This window comes from Oenanthe melanoleuca, chromosome 21 (genome assembly GCF_029582105.1).
Source record: "Oenanthe melanoleuca isolate GR-GAL-2019-014 chromosome 21, OMel1.0, whole genome shotgun sequence".
Classification (NCBI taxonomy): Eukaryota; Metazoa; Chordata; class Aves; order Passeriformes; family Muscicapidae; genus Oenanthe; species Oenanthe melanoleuca.
The window spans coordinates 5,160,651-5,183,960 of NC_079354.1; the positions used below are offsets into that span (position 1 = coordinate 5,160,651).

Consider the following 23,310-nt stretch of genomic DNA (forward strand, 5'->3'; position numbering starts at 1 on the left):
GGTTCATATTTTAATCTACCTCTGAGAATAAATAATGTAAACAATCATCAAGTAAGCAGCTCAGTATGGCTCAAAACTCAAGAACACAATCAACCGTGCGGACCCCAGCCCAGGGACACCGGACCCAGATCCACGGCCCAGGGACACCGGACCCCAGCCCAGGGACCCCGGCCCTCGGACACCGGACATCAGCCCAGGGACACCGGCCCTCGGACACCAGACCCAGACCAAGGGACCCCGGCCCTCGGACACCGGACATCAGCCCAGGGACCCCGGCCCTCGGACACCGGACCCAGACCAAGGGATCCCGGCCCTCGGACCCCGGACATCAGCCCAGGGACACCGGACCCAGACCAAGGGACCCCGGCCCTCGGACACCGGACATCAGCCCAGGGACCCCGGCCCTCGGACACCGGACCCAGACCAAGGGACCCCGGCCCTCGGACACCGGACCCAAACCCAGAGACCCCGGCCATCAGCCCAGGGACCCCGGCCCTCGGACGCCGCACATCAGTCCCTGGCCCCCGGGCCAGCCCGGCCCGCACCACCCCGCGGGCGGGGGGGACCCAGCGATCCGCGCCGGCAGCGCCGCCCCGCGCCCGCGCTGGTGGGGGGCGGTTGGCGGCCGTGCGCCCCCGCGCGCGGTGGTTGGCGCCGTTGCCGTGGCAGCGCGGCCCGCGCGGCGCGGCGGGCCCGGGGCCGGAGGAGCGGGGCCGGGGCTGAGCGCGGTGAGCCGTGAGGGGACAGCGCCGGCAGCGCCGTCTGCCGCGGGGTGTCTGTGGGAGGGCTCGGGCCTTCTGCCCTGCTGAGCAGCTCGGCCTAATTTACCCCAAACTTTGTTATTTGGGACTTGGAGCCACACAACTTCTCAACGCAGTGGTTTGGCTGAAGGCGTTGGGGGAACTGCTGCATTGGCACCTCGTTTGATGTTTGTGCCGCTTCTTAGTGCCACCAACATCCCTAAATCAGTAGCCCAGCATAGGAATCCTACTTGGCTTTAAGGTGGTTCCTATCATTTACTCATTCCTCCGTACTTCAAATCCTGGGGTGTGTTTTCTCTGCTCCTTAACTGGAGAAAATAGATGCTCTCTTCTTATTGATTCTTCTTGAGTTCTGCAGAAGGATTTACATAAATGCACTCAAAGCTGAGCCACCTTCGTTAAAATTAATCATATGTCCAAATCTCTCTGTGAGTAAGATGTGAAATGCTCAACCATGTGGTAATAACTCATTCTAGATGACATGCAGAATTTACTGAATTCTAACAAATTGTAACAAGATTTGGGAACAGTTTGCTTTGCATTGGAGAACTCCTCAGGGCTCAAGCGCTGATAGTGTTTGTTGGAGTTGTGCCCAAATCATTTTGGGTAAAGTCATGGTGTAAATGGATAAAATACATTCAGAAGGTTTGTTGTATTACTGAGCTGATTGTTTAAAAAAAAAAAAAAAAAAAGAAAAAAAAAAAGGAGAAAGGCACAGTCCTTGCTTTTCACCAATAGATTTATTATAGTTAATACTTAAAATATGTAACTGACACAGGGGTATGTGGTTGTATCCAGTTATTTCACATGCATTAAGTATGTACTGAATGCTGTGAATTCGCCTCCAGAAATAGTCACCACTGTTGCAAGTTGTTGGACATTTGATGTGTAAAACGTTGTTCTTTTTATTCAGCCTGGTCATTTGGAAAGAACTGTCAGCATGGAAGATTGTGAGAGCAGTCATAGTGAGGGAGAACAGCAAATATCTCCTCCAATGTTTCTAGAGGAGGAAGAAGAAAGACAAGAAGAGGAAGAAGAAAAAGAAGAGGAAAAAGAAGAAAGAGAAGAGGAGGAAGAAGGAGAAAAAGAAGAAGAAGAAAGAGAAGAAGAGGAAGAAGAAGAAAGAGAAAAAGAAGAAGAAAAAAGAGAAGAGGAAGAAGAAGAAGAAAGAGAAGAGAAAGAAGAACAAGAAGAGGAAGGCAAAGAAGATGCAGTTGGTCAGTTCCCTTACGTGGAAGAGCACTGGGAAGGTGAAAATGAATTGTTTTGATAACTCACAAAAAACTGATATTAATGTAAACTTTATGTAAGATAAACATGTTAGATCATTGGCCAGAACCTGACAATACATTATCCTCCCTTGTCCCCCACCCTGTTCATGTCTGGGATTTTCCCACATAAATGGATTTCTTGGTGACACTTCCACATGAAGGCAGAGAACATTCTCCTGTTCATTTGCAGGTGTATAATAGACCTGTGTGTTTTGCCATATGAATTTTTTAATGTACACTGCAGTAATGCTATAAAATGTCATCTCTGATTCTCCACACTGTGCCCTGACAGCAAGTGTAGAAAGATTTGCATTTTAAAATTCAAAGTCTCATTATTAAGCTGTTGTTTCAATATCTGCTAGAATATGATCTGGAAGAAGAGCTGGATGGTAGTGACAAGATGGAAAACAAGGACACTTCTGAAGATGCTGGAGACCAGTCTGATTCTAGCACGTAAATACCTTGTTCCAGTTGAAACAGAATTTCCTCTGTGGTGCTGAGTGACCAGCTGTGTATGACATGCCTGAAACTAGTTTAAAATGTTCCTGTTAAAACTGAAAACTATTGTTCAGGATCATTAAAATTGCAAAGCCAAGGTGGGATCAAGAGGAGCCACAGGCATTTTAAGACAAAGACACATCATTAGTGCTTTAAATGAGGGTATAAATGTTCAGCATTAGATATCTAATACTGAAAATCCTGGTTTAAGTCCATGCATGCAAACTTCCTGTGCCTTCGTGTTCATGTTCTTCCTTATTTATAACAGTTCTGCTAGAATAAAACACAAAGCAGGGATGTAAGGATGTTAGACAAACTTCACATAACTACAGTTTTGCATTGTGTTTCTTTGTTGGTTGTGTGTTCCAATTCAAAGGCAAAGTTCAGGACACTCTTTGGGCAACATTGGTAACATCTGGCCTCTGAAGTCTGCAGACAGAATTCGCATATCAGCCTCCCAGAGAAACTTCCAATTGCTCGATAACATGGTCAGGGGAAAGGAACTGGCAGTCCAAAAAACCAGGTTAGTGTTTAAGCAAGCAAAATCCATCAGCACAAATCACCAGCAAATACTGAGCTACTGTATCCACCATAGATACTAGTGTTCTTAGAACCGTGTATCTGACAGGAATCCTGGCTGTGAATCTTGCCCCCAAAAAGAAGAGTTTCACTGGGAAAAGAACCTACAAAACATAAATGATGTGTTTGTTTCTTGCAGTGATACACTGAGTGCCTGTCGGCTGAGGAGCAAGGTGCTGGCAAAGCAGCTGGATCATGTAGACATGGAAATAGAGAGAGAGGAGGAGGCTGGCAATGTGTAGGTAGAGAGTATTTCTGGACACCAAGGATTACAGGCATCCACTATATTCATCTGTGTGTAATTAATGAGATAAGGGCAGAAAGAGGTGGAAATTTGGGAATGGGTAGGAAAGAGATATATCTTAAAATGTAACAACAGCTATTAAATCAGCCTAGCCCACTGCTGTCAATTATGTCTGTCAGGGTCTCAATCTTCTATTCAGTCTGATGAATCAAGGTGCTGTGGCACTTCTGGAGATCATGGCTTTGCTTCTGGTGATTACTCAGTCAGGATTTATATATATGTGTGTGTGTATATTTTTATAATTGCACACATACATGTGCCATTCCTTTCTTGTGTTGTTCTGGAATGCAGGAATGCCTTTCAGGAGTAGCTCTGCATACAGGAGCTGCTCTGAAACACTTGTGCTATCAAGTGGGAGGCAATTTACTGTACTCTTCACATTTGGTTTAAATAGAAAGCAGTGGGTGGCTTGTGTACCAGGAGCCAGAGGCTTGTGAACAAACTTTGCAGCTGCATTTCTAACCTGTGATAATCTCCAGGTTAAAGCAGCGATGAATGAGAGAAGGGAAGGCAGGTTAACTGCCAGAATGGGAGAGCTGCTTAAACAAAACTGATGAGCTGATGCAAATGAGCCTCCTAAGGTGCTGCAAGTGGGATCTCAGAGACAGTAACAAATCCCAGCAAAGACAGAAAAGCAGTGTAGTGTTTATCCTTATGATGGGTCACATGGAGAGGTCTAGATATGGAAAAAATAGCAATTCTCCCAATCTCTTACATTTAGCAAGTGACTAGTGGAGTGAAAAGGCTTGATAGATTCCTGGCTTATGAAGTTCAAAGTCTTTGTGTTTTAGCAATAATGCAAATCCTGGCTGCCATTAGCACTGGCAATGCCAATGCAGAAATGTTGAATTTAGAGGAAGCTGCAGGTAGAAGATCCAATTTTCATTTAGAGGCTGGGAGTTCATGTTGAGTATAGTCAGGCCACTGTCTGTGGATCCTGTAGTACACTGTCTGCTAGTTTTCCTGGGGAGAGAAGGAAAATATCTGTGTGGGAATGCTTCAGTTGTAGGCTAAGTGTATGGAATATTGTAGTACCATTTTAAAAGCAAAATCAGTCTAGGTTCTCTAGGTTCACCTACGCTTATCTTCATGAATAATACTACTTTTATCAGTTTGAGAAGTGGATAGCTGCATTAAGCTACTGGTCATTGCTTTTGAAATTCTCATCTGTTCCTTTCAACTGGTGTATAAGAGTTTAAAGAAAGCTCTGCCTTGAGAATGGACACTTGGAAGTGCATAAATTTCTGGGATTCTGATGAATAAATCTGAGCCTTAGAGCTGTGCTTTATTCTTGCTGATCTTGCAAGAGGGGCTGTGTTCACATTCCTCTCTGATTGTGGGTTCTCTGATGTTGGCAGTGCAGCCGTGTCCCGCCTGCAGGCCGTGAGCAGCCGCTTGTGCACTGAGCTGGAGAGAGAGAAGGAGCTGGAGCTGAGACTTGGTCTGACACTAAAACAAAACTTGTAAGTGAGGGAATGAAGAAAGTGTGAAGGGAATCAATCTTTATTACATTCTTCATATGCTGTTGGATGGATTCAAAAGTTAATCAATAGAGAAATTGCATGTCAATATGGAACTACATTCTAGAGCAACTTTTAGCCTGCATGGTTCATTCCTTACAAAATTGGGTGCTGTGGCTCAGTCCCCAAGTTAGTTTTGTACATGTAAATAAAGTTTTGATTTTGAGAGGTGCATAAATTGTGACCTAAACAGGTCTCATTTGAAACGTAAAATAAGCTGGACTAAAGTAAATCAGTCTGTGCATGAGCATAAATACTTGTAATTTATGCCTCTTACTGTTTTTGTAGGGCATAAAGGAAAGGATAGAAAATGAGCATTGTAGCAGTACTGTGTATTTTTATGCCAAGCTAATTGCATTGCTGCTTGTAATTGATTGTTCACACATAATAAATTACTTCTTTATATCAGACAGAATAAAACTGTCTTTTGCAGGAGGCAACAGGTGAGTGTGTTTGTATTTTGGTACCACAGGTACATCAAAAGAGGAACACAGGCATGAGCTTCTAGCTGTGATTAGCCAAGTCGTTAACCAGGATACAGTGTGTTCTGCTGCAGTGTTGTGTAATAGCTTAAAAATGCTTGACTTGTTTATTGTGTGATCAGCAATACACAGAACAGATTAATGTACTCAGCTCTATCATATCTGGTTCCTTCCTCAAATACAGAAGAATAAAGCTGTGGCCTGTCCCTGAAATTATTTATTGTAGAAGAAAAAGCTATTTTTAGAATTTTTCTTGATTTTCATATTTTCTTCTAGGTAAATGGGAGAAACACAAACTTGAGTTTTGGTTTTTCTACCTTTTCTTTACCAATATTTTTGATGTCTTTGAAGGGGTTATGTTGTTAGATATGAGCCTTAGTCTGGAGCACTTAGTCTGTAAGTAAAAGGGTTTGATTCAAATTATGATTTAAAATAATAAAATAAAACATGGTTACATGTTTATTTTCTCCATAGGGCCTTCCCTAATCAATCTATCACCTTAAAGTGAAAGAATATCAGTATTCCAGTGAAAACAATTCACACTTTTTTTTAAAGGGTTGAGCTGTGGCAGATAGAAACTGAGCAGGGAAAATACGACATCCTCCGTGAACAACTTCAAAAAGATGAGGAGGAGCTACAGATGCAATACCAGGAGGAGAAAGAAGTGAGGATTTGGAAGGAAAAAATAACAGCCCTGCAAGCAGAAGGAACACGTCGGACTCGAAAGAAGTAAGAGCCTCAAAGTCAGAGCCTGCTGCCTTTCTTGTTTTATTTTCAGCCAATTCTCTGCTGCAGGTGCTGAGATTAGCTAGCTCAAATGCTGGTGCTACTGTGGGTCTTAGCTGGGTGTGCTTCAGGAATATTTGATGAGGAAATGCAATTAAAATAAGAATTGGCCACAGCCTTACAATTATGCAGGTAAAGATTTCTGATCTATGGGAATAAACTAGTTATGAAAAAACTATCATATCATATTTATCATAGGAAATGAGGTTTATTGGGTCAGCATGTGTCTGCAGTGCTGGCCTCCAGGACCTTCTGGACTTCTGGTGTAGTCCATTGAGATTTCCTGGAGCAGAAGCAAACACCAAAAAGCACAAAAGTGCTCTCTAAAAGCCAAGCCAAAGTGTGTCAGTCTGTGGCTTTTGTGAAGTTTATAATTTTGTCTTTAATATGGAGGTTGTGGGGAGCAGACAAATGTCCTAATTTCAGCACATATTAATAAACTCCCCAACCCCACCCTGAGGTTTCATTGTGTTGAAATCAAATTTTCCTTAGTCCTGCTGCAACTGTTGATTTTTCTGTGTTTTGCAGAAGAGAGGAGAAAGCCCAGAGAGAATGTGAAGAAAGAAATAAGAAACTTCTTGAGGATGCCAAAAGGAACCATGAGAAAGCAGTCTGCTTCCTGAAGCAGAGCATGGCAAGGTGGGGCTTTACTCCTTTCCTCTTGTACATTCTCTGCTGGGCAAGAGTTTATTCTTCAGTCTTTGAAAAGTAATGATTTTTCTGCAAGGTGTGTCTTCCGTTGAACTTGGAAATCCAGTGCCAGGTACAATTTGGTGAAGCATTGAGATCTTACAGAGCACAAAAGGATGTGGAAAGAAGAAAATCCACTCAGTGTCCTACCATGGCCTCCAGATTCCCTGGAGCCTTTGTTGTGAGTGCTCTGACCACTTGGAGGCATTGAGAATTATTTGAAGCATTTTATATGTGAGTGCCATTAAAAGAAGTAGTGCAACTAAAATCCAGGTTTGAAACCTGCCCTGTTCCATTCCATGTCACCTCAGAAATGTGGTTAAAAAGCATCAATGGCTTGATGGGCAATTTCTTTGTGCTCCTGCTCTGGTTGGTTTTAAATTAAATGTTTTTTCATAGATTTATGTTTATATTATTTACTCTGGTGTTGAATTATTTTGCTGCTGAAGAAACTGAACATTTGTTACTTATTCTTACATACATGCAAATATATACTAATATATAAATATTAGGACTTAATTGTAAAATGATTGAAATAATTGTACTGTTTCTGTGCTGGTTTATTTTTATTAGATAGTGCATACAAACTGATCATAATTAAGAAAAGCAAAATCAAATAGGTTTTTTTCCTTGACAAATGTCTCAAACATATCAATCTTAATTTTTTTCCTGGTTTCCCATTATATTAGCTGGAATATTCCCTGGTTTGATTCCTACCCATATATTTCCAACTTACAGAGGTTTTAGGATTTATTTTTAGTGTGAGTACATGTGCTTGGCTTGAAAAGTTTGCTACATAAGGTTTAGATATTGCTTATATGAGCAACACCTGAATTCTTTATTTTAGCAGCCAGTCATATGTCATAACATGAAACACATTCTTTATATCCAAAATTTCAAAAAAATTAAAGTTGTTGAGCAAAATATTTGAAAACCTGTTGGCACTTGGAGCTCGAGCAGTGCCGTGTTTGGAGGAGTCTCCGACTGCTCCCTGTGCCCACAGGCAGTGCCCACCACCCAGGGGTTTGCAGCAGCAGTGCCTGGGGACATTGGCAATTACTCCTGTCAGCTCAGACATTCTAATACCAGGATGAGATTTCCAGGATGAGAGCCTGAAAGATTTTAATTTGCTTACAGAATTCATGAAAAAAATGCAAAGGAAGAAGTGAAAGCTCAGGAGCATATGGAGAGAAGGATACAAGCTGTGCTTTCCCTGAAAACCAGCATCACTTCCAACAGGGTACTGCTGCTGGGCTGGGATGGGAATGAAGTCACTGACTTGGGAGACTGCTGGGTTCTAGTGCAAGTCAGTTCAGTTTTCCTTGCAGAGCTGTGTGGTGATTTTTGATCACATCACTGACCAAACCCCTTGCAACTGGAGAGTTTAATCATGGGAAGGATGGCATGAGATTTGTGTGGGCAGGTTTTGACACTTCTGCTGATGCAATTTATTCTGTCAACAGTCTAGTTGTTCTGGGAGGGGAACTCTCTGGGAAATAATGCATACTAAAAAAAGTTCTCTGGAAGTTCAGCCAAAAGGATTTCCAGTTATTTGGATTCCAATGCAGAAATATTCCACATGGAGAAAACATATGGAAGAAAAACAGTTATTTGAGAATTTAAATAGAATAAATTAGGAATTTCTGAGCTATGCTACTTTGCTTTTCTATTTACGTTCTGTGGAATCTGAGGGAATGATCTTAATTTAATCCTGATTTGTTTAGAACTGTTATCTTTTCATATTCCTTCACTGAGCAGCATTCTAGAGGCAGGCTGGAAGGATAGAGAAGTAGCCTGGACCCAGTCAGAGCTTTCTGCATCTCAGCACCCCATGACTACAGAAAATATTACAGACAATACCTTCTGCTTCAGAGACATCCACCATAAATGTGTACCTGGATGAGGAGACCAGCACTAGATTCTCTCTTTCTTATTCTTTAATATGTGAATCAAATATGTAACAGGTTTGTGTGACTTTCATAGGAAAAGCTCCAAACTCTCCAGATTTTGAACAGAACAAAGGCCTTGGAGACAAAGAAGGAGGAGATGAAAATGAGGGAGGCCATCCTAGCAAAAGGAGGCAATGTTATCAGGGAAATTTTTCTCCATAAAAAACAGCAAGAACACGAAAAAAAGAAAGAGTGAGTATCATATCTGTGTCAAACTCTGCCTGCTCCCTGGAGCTCAGTCAGATCCTGAAGGCAGAACATCTCTGGTGGTGCCTGGAGGGAGTGAATCCCTCTCCCACTCTGTATGTGAGACTTGCACAGTCTGTTCTTGGTGCCCTGAACTCCTGCCTTAGGGGTGCTCAGAGCACCAGAGCTCTGTGGGTGTTCTGTGATCAACTCCTCCAGGAGGGGAGTTTAGTGACCCTCAACTGGAAAGCTGAAGTAACTGCCCTTCTTCCTCCCCTGAACACTGTGAAAGTCTTTATCAGCCTTCTAAAACATTGTAACTGCATATATTTATCTGCAAAAAAATGTATAAACAGCTTCTGAATCACTTGGTGTCTTGGCATAAATTACCACTGAACCCAACTTAAAGACTTGCTATTTAGCTGAAAGGCTCCAAGGGAGCTGGGTTGTAGTTAATATTATTGGTAAATAACCATGGTTGGGTTCATATTTCTTGCAACTTTGGATTGCAGAGCTTTTAGAGAACAGCAGAAGTCAAGAAAAATGGAGATTGTGTCTCGAATTTTGCAAGAACGAGCTTCTATTCACAAACAGAGAAAAAGTCAGTCCCCTACCAAGGCAACTAAGGCTCGTGGTAAACTTAAGGATCCTTTACTGCAGAGTGAGGAAGCCTGGCAAAGTGAGGAGACCCACAAACATGCAGATGGAGAAATATCACAGGTAATCAAAGGCCTAGGAATTAACTCTCTTTAGATTGTTGTTTTGTTGAATATGCAGGTCATTGAATTCTGTTTAAAAACAGCACAGGCTACAGCCAAATGTGAGACAGTAGAGAACAAGTGGAGAGTAATTTCCCCATCAGATCTCTTAATATCTGTTAGTTTCCTTTTCCTTGAAAGAAATACAATGACTTTTAATATAAGATTTTGTCTGTATCCAGTGTTTTAAGCAGGGATTAGCCTAAGTTGGGATCTTTGGCCTCTGAGCCAAAGGCCAGGAGGCCAAAAACCCAAAGATCTGTCATTTTTGTGTTAAAAAAATCTCAGAAACTGGTAAGTGTTGAAAGTAACTGCTCTCTAGTAGTTTTTATCTGTATCTTCAAATCTTGTGTTCTTTCACCAAAGCCATGGCGCTCTCCATCAGTTTGTTCCTTGGCTGGGGAAGGAGCTGCTCCCCAAGGAGAGAGTTCTGAGAACAGACCCCAGGATGTGCTTTGGGAAAGTGATGATGAGGACACAGACAGGGACAAGAGCCTCCTGGTACCAGAATTCCCAGGACTTTGGAATAGGGAATATGACTTGCACAAGGTAAATGTTGTGATATCTCTTGTTAGAAACAGAAAAGGACCTTACTTGAAACCAATAATTGTGTATTTTGAAGTTAAAATGCAGACATTATGTTATTACATAGAGGCAGAAATTCAGATATGAGAATATCATCAGTCATTGCTGTTTGACACTGTTCTGTAGGAGTTTGTTCTCTCAAAGAGAAAACAGTACTTCAGGTTTAGTGCAGAAATCTGTGAAGACATAAATCACATTATGTTTAATTGTTTGAGTTTAAGAAAACTTCAGGATCGATTCAAAGAAATCTTGTCAGTACATATTCCCAGAATTTTATGGAGGAGCACTGGACCATGACTGAAGCATTCCAGTGAAGTTAGCTGGTTTTTTTCTCAATGTTTAATAAGTTGCGGGGGGAAAAAACCAAACCCTTAAAGAGAAGAAAAGCTAATTCTGCCCTGGGAAATATGATGTTGTAGTGCTGGGTGATGATAAACTGCAGAACAGACAGCTGAGAGTCCATTAAATTCTTCATGTTCAAGTTGGGATGCTGAGTTTGACTGGAGAGAGCCAGACAAAGGCTGGCCAGGTGCTGGAAGATTCCCTTTGTAGGTTTTTCTACTGGAGCTGGAGATTCTGTGGTCACACACAGATCTGGTGGTTTTTCTGCACATTCCTTTTTAGGTGCCCAAAGCAGAAGATCCAACACTGTTGGCTATTAGGGCAATGAGGAAACAAATGGCTGAGAAAAAAATGGAGGAACTCCAGACTGGAATTCTTCACAAGCAAGCTGTGCCTGTTCAGGAACATAAGGGCTGTGCTTTCCACAGCAAACCCAGCTGCATTCATTTCAAGGTCAGTGGCCATTCTGAATGGAATTGTAGAGAGGTATGTGCTGGAGATATATCCCAATGTCTTGATCAAAATTCTGTTGCAGCCTTTAGTAAGTCTGTAGTGAAATTTGAAACAGCTCTTGCCTTTTTCTCTAATAATCTCTTAGCTAAGTGATAGATTAAAAAAACTAGTTAGTTTTATTATCTAAATTATAAAATACTTCTTTTTCTTAGGGGAGTTTAAATGCTGTCATAAGGGTGAGCAGATGATAAAACCTCCTGTTGGATTGTGTCATATGTTTTTTGGAGGGCAGAATGACTGGTACTTGTATATTGTTTGTAAATAGATTATTAGTGTAAAATAATGTCCTTAAAGAAGTAGTGACTCCCATGCAGATAAATTTCAGTTAGTTAGCAAAACTGTTAATAACTCACTTAGACCATGAATGTGACATCATGTCTCTGACATTCACCTGGTGTCTTTGGCGTTCCAAGGATTTTGATGTTGGTCAAATCTACAAAAAGAAGATAGTTTTGACAAATGCATCCTACAGTGTTAATTACTGCAGGCTGGTGGGAATCAGTGAATGGCTCAAGGACTTCATCAGTGTGCAGTAAGTAAATTAATTGTAGACTTGTTTTACCTTTGTACCAGAACAAGAGCTGGAACCCAATTCTGCAGCAACTGAAATTTCTGCTTGTTGTGGGTTAACCCTGCAGGCAGAGAAACTCCACAGAGCAGCTTCTCACTCCCTCCTCAGTGGGATGGGGGAGAGAACTGGAGAAAAAAAAAATCAAACTTTTGGCTTGAGATAAACACAGTTTAATTGGACAGAAAAGGAAGGGCAAAAAACTGATGAAATAAAGGAAATCAATCTCAGAGCAAAGAGCTCTTGAATTGCAATCCTCTGGTCTTCCCATCAATTTATTCCTATAATTCTGCTGCCAGGTTATGTAATGAACTACTGTGTCTAGTTGGGAGATTGCAAATTAATCTCAGTTTAACTCTATTGATATTGAATTTTATCTTACTGTTTATAAATAAACAAAAGGAGGTATCCACAAAATATTTCTTTTTAAGAATTCAGACACCAACTCTCTCTGGAGCTGGACTGAGCCTTTAAATATATATAAGGCAAATTGTGAAAAGTAATATTTCTTTTAAAAATGAAGTTATGAAAGTAATTTATTTACCTGGAATGCTGTGAAACAAACAAAAAATTATTGTAGTCTAGCCTAAAAATGGACAAATGCTGAAGTTCCTGTATGTCAGTGAAGTTTATGGACAAATATGAGATATGGAGGTGAATTCCTTTGGTTTACAGTGAAAGTTCAGGTTTCCACCCCATGCTGACCTGGGGAGGCCACCTGTGGGACAGTTGAATGACACCCCAGTGACAAACAAGTTGTTTCACCACTCTAAGTAATTTCATATTCCAGAGCTCCTTTCTCAGCTCACTGCCCACTGTCCTTGTGGGGATAAACCACACATGGAATTTTTGGATCATCTGGTAAGGACAGGATGGCCCAAGGTGAAGCCACTCCTTGCCCACTTTGTCCCCACAAGAGTCCCCAGGAATGTGAACAGAGAGCTCTTGACTCTTCTCTCCCTGGAGAGCTATGAAGTCTGGATGCAGCTGCTGTGGGTGGACTGGGAAAGGTGTGCAGCATTCATTCCCAGCCTGATGGAGGTGGATAATTGAGCAGGACACAGCTGAGCCCTTCAGCTCCTAAACCTGCTCTGGTGCTTGACTCCATGTGTAGCTCATGGTTGGTTCAAAACCTCATGTGTGGATTTAATTTTGACCCACTTACATGTGTTTAATTTCTGTGACAAAGCCTGAAGCTACTAATCTGACAAAATGAGAGTTTCCTGCCCTCAGAAACTGATTTTTCCCCATCATTTAGTGTGTTAGACAACTGTGTGTGGTAAATCAGCACCTCTGGTTTGTGACCAGAAATTAAAACAGTGCTTTTTGAAAGGCCTAAGTCTTTCCTTGCTGTAATTGCCTTTCAAAGTACTCTCCAAATACATCAAGAGTTGTGAATGATTTTTCAATGTCTGATAAATTAATTAACTTTTTAAAATTAAATTGGTTACCCATACATTTGCCAGCTGGATAGCTAGCAAAAATAATCTAAGTTTTTATTCCCCATTGCCATAATTTCACCAGCAGAACCCAGACCTGTGGACCCTGATCCTATACTGTATAAAGCTTCTCTCAGGTAGAACCAGACATAAATTGTTTGTTACAAAGTAGTTTTGCCAAGTATTTTGAAAATATCCTGCACATCTACACTGTCATGGTGTCACTGTCCTCGAAATCAGTGCCCAGATATTTACAGACATAACACTTGAGAGCTGTTATCAGTGACAGACACTGTATTTGCTGATAAAAAGCTTTATTCTAGTGGTTAAAATGTGCATTATTTCACCCCATGCAATGGAGCCTCTCCCTAGCAGAGTGGTTCTGTGTGGGTTTGTGTGTTTGGCAGTTTGTGGTCTAAATCAGAATTACTTTATCAAGGTAACATCTGAAATAAAGAGCCATTCCTTAAAGTCCTTCTCAGGAGAAGCTGCCAGGGATCTGTTCAGAAGGTCAGGATGCAGGTGCTTATTTCCTGCCCACATTTTAAGCTCCTGAACTCTGAAGTGTTTCCCTTTCTGAAAATGTTTCATTTTGCTTTGGTTTGAGTTTAATTTTGTTTTGATAAAGCTGTGAAGGGTGAGTGTGTTCCATGTCTCACTTGGACAACACTTTCTTATCTCCTCTGGCTCCTCTGCCAGGCAGAGCAGGGCTCCAGGAGTGCTTCAATAATTCCATTTGCAGTGCAGCTGTGAGATGTCTTGTCTTCTGATGGGCATTTTCCCTGCCTCACACAGACCATGAAATGAGTGGCAGATTCTATTCAAGATAGTTTGATACAGCTGGCAACTAGCAGCACATTCTCTAATCATTTGCAGCTCCCTCCTTGGGTTTTCCTCATCATTTTGTGTTTGGACAGGGAAGATGTTACAGAGCAACATTAAAATGGATAATGGGAGAAGTTGCTTTCTAATTGTCTGATAGGGCACTTCCACCTGTTCTTGCTGATTTTGAGCCTCAGCTTCACCTCTTTGGCTACAGTCCCTGTCTTGACTTTTAAAACCACTTCAAGTCTTTCTGAATAAAACCTTAATAAAGAATCAGCCTTTGTTGTTTTCCCAGTTGCAGCAGGGTTTTGTAGCCTTTCATTAATCTGTCACTCATTCTGACTTTTCTGATAATTAGTCCAAGAGAGGGGGGGAAATAAATCTGCCATTGTTATCAGAGCAGGAGCTGGGTGTTCTATCCAGCTTTAATTTGGAGTTTTCTGTTCATTATCTCCATAGTTTTGACCCACCTGGCAAAATGTCTTCTGGGATGTCCTGTGAATTCCTGGTAACATTTAAGCCAATGGTAAGTGCACACTGAGAAGAATCCTAGTATAGGCCACTAGTCTGATTAAAACCATCATTAATTGAATTTCTTAACTGTTAACAAGGAAAAAACTACATTTTTAGAAGAGCTACTGTTGTACATGGACAGCTGTGTGCATGTTCAAGTCTGATAAATTGTTGTAAGGCAAATTCTGAGGGCACATTTGGAAAAATGCCTCCAGATGAGAGCAAGCTTCCAGATATTTATAGTCTTGCCCAGCTGAAGTTAACCAAGCTGTCACAAAGACTCTTTTAAAAGTGGAAACATGGAATCAGTAAAGATACATTTTAATATGGTACTCAAAGAATGAGTGAAAATATTTTTCATCAGACTGCATAGGCTAAGTCTTCTGAAATTACTTTGGGTTTTTTTTCTGGTTTTTTTTCTAGATAAATAAAGAGCTGGAAGGAGCAGTCATGTTTATGGCCCAGACAGGTTCTTTTTCTGTTCCACTGAAATGTACAGTCAAGACCTGCATTGTAAGGGACTTCTTTTAAGCATGTGGATAATATAATTATTATTATAAAAAGCGGATGCTCATTTAATTGACATTAGTGCTATGTAGGGCAGGGGTAATTAATGGTTTATCTTCTCACAGCTGGCTCTGGATAAAGAGCTTATTGACTTTGGCAGCCTTGTGGTGGGAGAGACAATTTCACGGACCATCAGCCTGACAAACAGCGGGGCTTTGGGAACCAGATTCAAAGTTCAGACGTCAGCAGGTGCCACAAGTACCCTCAGAGCAACAGTAGAAGCTGCTCCTGCAAGAGTGGTGGGTCCAAAAACACTGCCCTAAAGGAACAGAAATGCTCTGCTTTGGGAAGTGTGGTGGAGTTGTGCAGAGTCAAAAAGCAGCTCAGGTCAGAAAGGACTTGGGAAGATCATCAACCTTTAGTACATGTGGGTCGGTATAAATATAATGTTAGACTCAAACATTGGAAGATAAAAGCAATTCCTCTGTGAGGAGTGGGGAAACCAACAATGCTAAATTTTTAAGTATTTTAGTAATTTATGTCATGACTCCTATATTCTCCACATTCATGACAATTAGGAGAAAATACTTCAGTTAAAAGAGGAGATTCATTTAATGACAGAGTCATTAAAAATCTCACCACGTGGAAGGTAGAAACATATGAACTGGTACAGAACTTGCAATCAAGTGAGGGGTGTGATAAAGAGAGGGCTGGTTTCACCAGGCTGAGTTTTGACATAGAACTGCCTGGGTTTCCACTAGAAAAATGTTGGTTGTGTTAATTGTAAAGTAGCTGGCACTACACTGCATTGCTCCTGTTATATTATTTACCTGTTTGGAGCAGCAAAAATTCAGTCTGCTCATTAATAAAGGTCTCGTAGAATATGCAGTTCTTGGAAAGTGCAACACTTTCCTCCATTTATCATGTGGAACTGTTGCAAGAAAACAACGTCTGATTTGCATCAAGCTTCTGCTGGATAGAACTGGAGCTGGTACAAGGCAGAGGAACAGCCATGGGAGAAAATCCCTCTCTGTGTTTTCTGATAGGTCACTGAACATTCCCCTGAAGGGGAAGGCAGCATGAGTCCTGTGGCAGCTGGGAATCCCAACAAGGAGCAGATTTGTGCTGAGCCCAGTGAGGGGGTGACCCCCTGTGCAGCCCATGAGCACGAGAGCAGCAGTTCCATGGGTGAGGCGATGCTTTGGAATGTGGCCCTGCACTTCCCCAGGCCAAGCTTTATCCAGCTGTAGTCTCCTGTAAAGAACTGAGCAATTCAGTTTGCAAAGTTACTCAGTAAATTAAGTAGCTCATCACTCCAGGAGTAATTTTATATTTCTTTGTATGCTGCCTCACAGAAAATGACTAAAAATAATGCCTTGACACCATTATATCAAAAGCAGCAGAGAACCTCACTGCTCATTAGTGATCAACAATTCAGTCTCAGAAGAACACAGATCCCAACCAGCTTCAGAAATTGCAAAATTGTTAACATCATCCTTGTCTCAGCAACTGAATCCCCACTTCTCAGAATAGCAATCCACATGACAGGTTTATTTTTATAGTCTGTAATTCTAGGAACAAGGAAGCAGAAAGATGAACCTCCTCAGACATTTTCCATCTCATTCCTAATGTTTACTATGTGCTTAATAAAATCCAGTCTTGCAGAAGAAAGACTTTCTTAATTGGGTTCTTATCTATATTCTTTAACATTTCTTCCCAGTATTGATCATTCCAATTTCAAGAAGCTGAAAGTTCCATGGGAAGGCTGTGGGTGGTTTTTGCAGGTCCTTCTGGCTGCATTCCTTTATCCCACTGAAATAGCTCTTGAAGGCCATCCCCACTTCCAGCTGAGTCTGTATTTTTGAACCATTCATGTTGTTTCTCAGCAGTGGAAGGCTCAGGTGACTCAGGTAGAATTCCAAACTAGAATAAAGCTGGATGGCCAAACAAATATTTCCTTCCAGACATTCCAATTTTCCCATCACATGCTGTAAAATCCCATGCCTGGATTTGCAATATTGACTCAAATTAATGTACTTGTTCTTTGTTGGATAGTTTTTTATGGATGCATCCAGCATTTTGCTTTGTTTTGTGTTTGTTTCTTTCTCCAGAACAACTTAGTGATGGAGAATTAAATACCAGATCAGATCTGGGCACTGACAATGAAGATAATTTATTGGAACTTTCTCCTGAAGAAATACCAGTTGAAATTATGCTTGGAAAGGTAATGAATGTCCTGAGATCCAGACAAGATTTCCCTAGGCTGAGCCTGCATCAAATAAATTGTTCTGGTGAGAAATGCTCAAGTACATGATCATTCCAAGCCCACTGGACATCACTGTATCACAGTTAATTCTCAAAATGAAATCACAGCACACTTTTCCTCTTTCTTTTGATCTATAGAGACAAAAGATTCTGTGTACATTCACATTTCCCACAATTAACTTTTTTTCTGCCATGTGGTTCTGTGGTTAAACAAAGTCTGGTGACAGCACACAAGGAGGGGCAGGAAGAATGTCTGGGAAATGTCAGATTTGAGCCATATCAATGTTCTGGTTGGGATTTTTCCTGTGCATAATGAGTTCAATTGAATTACAAACCAGGTGTAGTAGGGTGTGTGTACAGTAAGTATGTACAGACTTTTTATTTCAGTGCAATTTCTAGAGTTTCACTGTTGTTGCTCAGGTGACTGAGGGTGAGATTGGACCCTTCAGCTCAGTGAAAATCCCAGTCCTGTTTGTCCCAGCTGTCCCTGGGGACGTGAGGGCAGTGTTTGTGATCGTGTTTGACAACCCAGACTGCAAACCAGTGAGTGACATGTTTCAAAACATATATAAAATAGTTTAAAATCTTCTCATTTGTGCTTTTCTCAAGAATTACATATTAGGTAGTTTTATGGGAGATAGCTTTGCAAATCATAGCTCTTATTTCTGGTGCAGAATGCTTATTAAACCTGCTAATTATCTTAATTTCTATCCAAATAATCCAGGTATTCTCATTTTATCAGACAACATATTGGAAAACTTTTCATGTCCTGGAAACAAATGTGGAAGTTCTCTCCCTTATTCCCACCCCACATAGTTTATTTTCTTTCTGATCTATCAGAATTGGAATTATTTAGCAGGCAGTAGTGAAGCTGATGTGTGAAAGCTGGAAGAGATGGCAACTTTAGTTACCACTTCAGCATATTGTGATTCTAAATTTTATTGGGAGCCAAATTCTGCTTGGAACAGTTCACAGAAGCTTGCCAAAAAATAAAGACAAACTTCCCAGAAGCTCAGCAGCCGGTCTTGGCTGTCCCTAGGGCTGCAGAAGGAGCTGCAGACACCTGCTGAGGCCTCTGTGGGCACCTTCTCCTCCAGGATCAGCTTTGCAGGGCTGAGCTCTCTGTGCCCTGGTGCCAGACCAGGGTCACTGCAGGGAGCAGAGCCCTGTGCTGCCTTCCCTGCATTTCTGTGCTGCCTGGATGAGCTGCAGCCTCAGGGGAGCCTGGACTGGGGCCCATTCACTTCAGCTAAAGGCACTTTACATACTTCTTTTCAATATCATGGGCAGATGCTCTTGTTTCATGTTCCCTGTCAAAAAATCCAACCCAAAGTATAATTGTGTATTTCTGCTGGGGCACTGTAACATCTTGGATTTACTTTGCAAGTTATTTTCCAAGGTCTGCCTCATTAAAGAACCTGTTCCACTATGACTAATAAAATATTTTACTCAGCTGAATTTATAGCAGAAATTCTTGCTATAAGTCAGTGAGAATCTAATCCCCTGCTAGCTGAGCTTCAGTGCCATTGGAGTTTCTGTGGATGTGCCCATCTGGGTGCCCCAGCCCAGCGTGGACCTCAGGATCTGCCTGTACGAGCGGCTGTACCAGGACAGCGTCGAGGTGTGCAGCAGGTGAGTGTGCTCTGGGTACCTGCCCCTGGCACTGCAGGTGAGTGTGCTGGGGGTACCTGTGCCCCTGGCACTGCAGGTGAGTGTGCTCTGGGTACCTGTGCCCCTGGCACTGCAGGTGAGTGTGCTCTGGGTACCTGCCCCTGGCACTGCAGGTGAGTGTGCTCTGGGTACCTGCCTCTGGCACTGCAGGTGAGTGTGCTGGGGGTACCTGTGCCCCTGGCACTGCAGGTGAGTGTGCTCTGGGTACCTGCCCCTGACACTGCAGGTGAGTGTGCTGGGGGTACCCTGCCCCTGGCACTGCAGGTGAGTGTGCCGGGGGTACCTGTGCCCCTGGCACTGCAGGTGAGTGTGCTAGGGTACCTGTGCCCCTGGCACTGTAGGTGAGTGTGCTGAGGGTATCTGCCCCTGGTACTGCAGGTGAGTGTGCTGGGGGTACCTGTGCCCCTGGCACTGCAGGTGAGTGTGCTGGGGGTACCCTGCCCCTGGCACTGCAGGTGGGTGTGCTGGGGGTACCTGTGTCCCTGGCACTGCAGGTGAGTGTGCTGGGGGTGTCTCTGACATGGAAGTTGGTTTCATGGGAGTCTTTCCACGCTTGGGATTAGATGCCAGATAAACCATGTCAGTCCTTTTGCATTCAGTCTAAAATAGGAAAGGTGCAGCCTTTCCTGACCCATGGAGGCATTAGGGTCTCCACTGGAAGGACAGATCCCTCTGTTAACAGAGAGTGACCAGACAGTGAGTGACAGGGGGAAAATATCTGTGTATTCCAGAGTTCAAATCAGTCACGTCTGAGGACTGGTTCTATTTGCACTGTGATATAAAGGGAATATTCCAGCTCCTTGGCTTCTGGAGATTTCCTCCTATTAAAAGTAGTTATGGGAACATTTAATTGTCTTCAGGTGCTGGGTGTCTTCCCTCCACCTAATGCAGTCACTGTGGAATTCTTATTTTAACAATTTGCATTTCTTAGAGTCTATTTCAATAGGATTGGGGTGGGTTTGTGGGAGGGTGGGGGAGAGATTGGTTCTGTGGAAGGCATCCATTCTAAACCTCTTACCAGAATTACAGACTGCAGAGATTCTTCACAGTTGGAAAGAAATGAGTAAAGCTGTTATCTCAGAAATTCAGCTTACAGATATGACAAGCACAAGTTGTTATGTAAGTGATTTTACTTGGTCTAGATAACCCAGGGATAAAACTTATAAGTATAGAAGCAGAATAACTCTCCTAACGAAACTTAAGAGTTCAAGGGGATCCCAAAGATAGAAGCTGTCAAATTGCTTAGGGCAAAACGTCTCAAATGAGGGAAAAATCCTGCTGATCCTTTGCCAAGTTTCACCAAATTAAGAGCACTTAATATGTAGTAGCCTGTCCTTAGCACCTTGGCAAGTCAAGGCTTTGATTTATCACCTCATTTCTCTAATTAGGAAAAATTGCCTGTAATACAGTCAGGTGGGCTGAAATTCAGTGTATTTCATGTGCAGGAATAGTGTGTCAACTTTTTATCCTGCAAAAGTGGATTGATTTCATCATTCTGTTGTGGCCTGAGCAGTTTCTCCCTCCAGAAACTCCTGACAACTTCCCCTGGTGTGTCAGGAGGAGGATTCCTCCTGGAGCCTGCCTGTACCCCACTGGTTGTGACTTGTAGGCTGTAGCACAATGGGAAAATAAAGTTTCCACTAGAGTCAGATACCTCTGGAACTGGAATGTCCCAGCAAGCTCTGATTAATTGTAAAATATTGCTAATACTGATTTTGTTCTGGGTTTTAGCTGGGGGTTTTTATGGTCGTGAAGATCCTGGTAATCAGGCAGCATAAATAAGCAGCATAAAGGGTGAAAATGTCTTATCAGAATCATGTTCAATATAAATCATTTTGAAAAGTAATTTCTTTGGCAGGTTATAATCTGCACTGATTTAATGAAGTAGTATATAATTCTCTTAGATTGTCAACAGTCAGAAATCATTGCAGGCTCCCAGCCCCACTTGCTGTAGCTGTTGATTTAGAGGAGACCATCTGGCCTGACAGCTTGGAAACCAGTCCAGGGGAAGGAGAATGACAAGCTGAAATATTTGTAAATTGCTCGGCAATTTTGCACTTAGGCATAAAATTCCAAAGCAGGGGATGATCTGTGGCTATAGCTGTGCTATGATAGGGCCAGAATTCAGTAGACAGACAGAGAATTCCTGGCTTCCAGTGTGCCATTCCCAGGGCAAACTGATCCCAAGGTTTAGCAGGGGAGCTGGCAGGACCAGCTCAGCCACGCTGTGACTTCCAGCCCTGCAGAATCTCTGCTGGTGGAGGACAGATTACATCTTTTTAAAGAAATCACCAGGGTTCAGTCATCCAATTGATCCAGATAGAGCCAGTGTATGTTAGGAGCAAATAATCAGCTGATATTTCACAGTAGCTTGGCTTTGACAGCCCTGACCTGACTTAGCACCGTGCTGAGCTCTGACAGGTCTCTTTGGATCAGTTTGTGCACTCTTTGCTGCAGCTGAGTTTGTTACAGAACTTCCAAGTCTTGTTTTCTGTACTTAAAAGAGAACACAACTGTGTGAACTTGCTGGAGCAGTTTTCCATGCCCATCATTTTCAAAGGAGGCTTGGGATTGTTGTGATTACAATGCAGGGGTGGGGGCAGGAGGGCTCTGACTCTGCTGCAATGGCCTCAAAGCCATCTGAACACGTCTGATGTGTTTGCAGAGCAACAACCAGGCTGCGTTTGAAGTTTGAGGTGTGCAGAGAATTGAGCAAGCACATGGAGCTGCTTCCAAAAACAGGCTACATCCAGGCTCAGTCATCCTTCAGTGCACAGCTCAAGTTCCTGCCCAGGTAACCAACATTAATCCAACTCAAATCTTTCAGGATTTCAGACAGTGTCAATGGGAAAGCTGAGCAGAGTTGTTGTTCCCTCCTGCTGTGAGGCTGGACCTCACAGTGCTGCTGCAGTGCAGGTCTGGTCTCCCCCCATCCCCCTGGAAGCTGCCAGATGCTCCAGGAGGAAATGAACTTGGCTGCCAGGGCTGTGAGGCAATGCCCTCCCCGCGGTGACAGCAGCGCTGTGACAAGCCGAGCTCTCCATTCCTGCCAGGCTGCTCCCGTTCTGTGGGAAGCTATTCTTGTCCAGGAGGGAGGTTATTGAGGCAGGTGGCTGCTTCATGGATCACTGATTGAATAATTCCTGGACAAGAACTCCTGTGCTTGCTAATTAAGGTGAGAGTGGTTGGGCTTCCTGTCCATATCTCTCCTCCCCAGGTTCTTTTTTCTCCAAACGATGAAGGTATTGATAATTTCACATGGTGTTTTATGTAACATCTCCTGATGCTAAAAGCTTTATCCCACAAGTTTCACTTCTCTGTTTTACGAAACATCTACAAATACAAACACAGCTCAGTCATAAGAAACAATTCCAGTTCCTAAAAATTTAAATACCAGAGCTCCCATTGGACTCTGTTAATTTTATTTACCTCATCCTTGCCGTCCTAAAGAATTTAGCAGGACATTTCAAAAAATAATGAATGACATATGGAATTAGTTTTGGTGTGCAGCCAAATACTTCAATGTCTCTGGCTTTGACTGCTGCTTCAAACCTGCTGCTTCTTTGATGTGGGTTCTTAGTCCCACGGATGCATGTTTGGGTTCTCACAGATGTGCTCAGCACCTCTGGATTCTACCCTGATTGCAAAATTTTCACCAGATTGGTATTCAAAGAGCTAAAAGTATTTACAATTCTTGCAGCATCTCAAATCCCATCAGATTACAAGAGTAACATGATGACATATTCCAGTTGCTGAACTTCAGCTGCTGTGAAGCACTGTTACCCTCTCTGAGGGGATGGAAGCAGAGCTAGGATTTAGAACCTTAATCTTCCTTTAAAAAACAGGGAAGCTTCGGAAAGGAGATTTGATGAGATTAAGGCATTTCTGACACACAAAATAAGTATCTGGCTGTTTGAGGGTATGGATCAGTTTTAAAGAGCTGAGATGGGGGGAGTGCTGGGAGCTGAGGGGAAGCACTGAGCCAGTGACACATTTCTGTGAGGGCCTCTCAGTGAGCTGGCATTAGGAGCTCTATTAATAGAGCAGCTGTGTTAAAAGTGACACCAAAGGGAAAAGAACCCCCCAGCCAGCAGTGCTGAGGGAGCAGGGAGCTGCCTGAAGCTTGGGAAGTTCTCCTGAGTGTTCTGTGCACGTGGACGTGCTCAGGCAGGTGTTCCAAACCCAGCTGGGAGTTTGAAGCCAACATTTCCTGTTTAGTTGAAGGCAAGTTCTCTACTCTGCTGCCTTTCAGAATTCCCAAACACCACGTCCTGTAGTTCCCTGCATTTGGAACTAGT

The 23,310-nt window shown here is 42.6% G+C and overlaps 1 protein-coding gene across 1 annotated transcript in view; it reads left to right on the plus strand.

Annotated features, from left to right (window-relative positions):
• Positions 1-690: 690 nt before the first annotated feature.
• Positions 691-23,310, plus strand: part of CFAP74 (cilia and flagella associated protein 74) — a 37,867-nt gene continuing 15,247 nt past the window's right edge. Inside the window, exons 1-22 of the mRNA XM_056508327.1 lie at positions 691-728; positions 1,675-2,011; positions 2,395-2,485; positions 2,907-3,053; positions 3,249-3,347; positions 4,772-4,876; positions 5,971-6,144; positions 6,730-6,840; positions 8,029-8,131; positions 8,875-9,032; positions 9,539-9,746; positions 10,151-10,333; positions 10,994-11,164; positions 11,638-11,756; positions 14,516-14,582; positions 14,993-15,082; positions 15,202-15,375; positions 16,123-16,264; positions 17,188-17,300; positions 17,762-17,884; positions 18,852-18,973; positions 21,678-21,806. Coding sequence (XP_056364302.1) covers positions 1,702-2,011; positions 2,395-2,485; positions 2,907-3,053; positions 3,249-3,347; positions 4,772-4,876; positions 5,971-6,144; positions 6,730-6,840; positions 8,029-8,131; positions 8,875-9,032; positions 9,539-9,746; positions 10,151-10,333; positions 10,994-11,164; positions 11,638-11,756; positions 14,516-14,582; positions 14,993-15,082; positions 15,202-15,375; positions 16,123-16,264; positions 17,188-17,300; positions 17,762-17,884; positions 18,852-18,973; positions 21,678-21,806 — 2,939 coding nt within the window. The 5' untranslated portion in view covers positions 691-728; positions 1,675-1,701. The remainder of the gene's footprint in view (positions 729-1,674; positions 2,012-2,394; positions 2,486-2,906; positions 3,054-3,248; positions 3,348-4,771; positions 4,877-5,970; positions 6,145-6,729; positions 6,841-8,028; positions 8,132-8,874; positions 9,033-9,538; positions 9,747-10,150; positions 10,334-10,993; positions 11,165-11,637; positions 11,757-14,515; positions 14,583-14,992; positions 15,083-15,201; positions 15,376-16,122; positions 16,265-17,187; positions 17,301-17,761; positions 17,885-18,851; positions 18,974-21,677; positions 21,807-23,310) is intronic.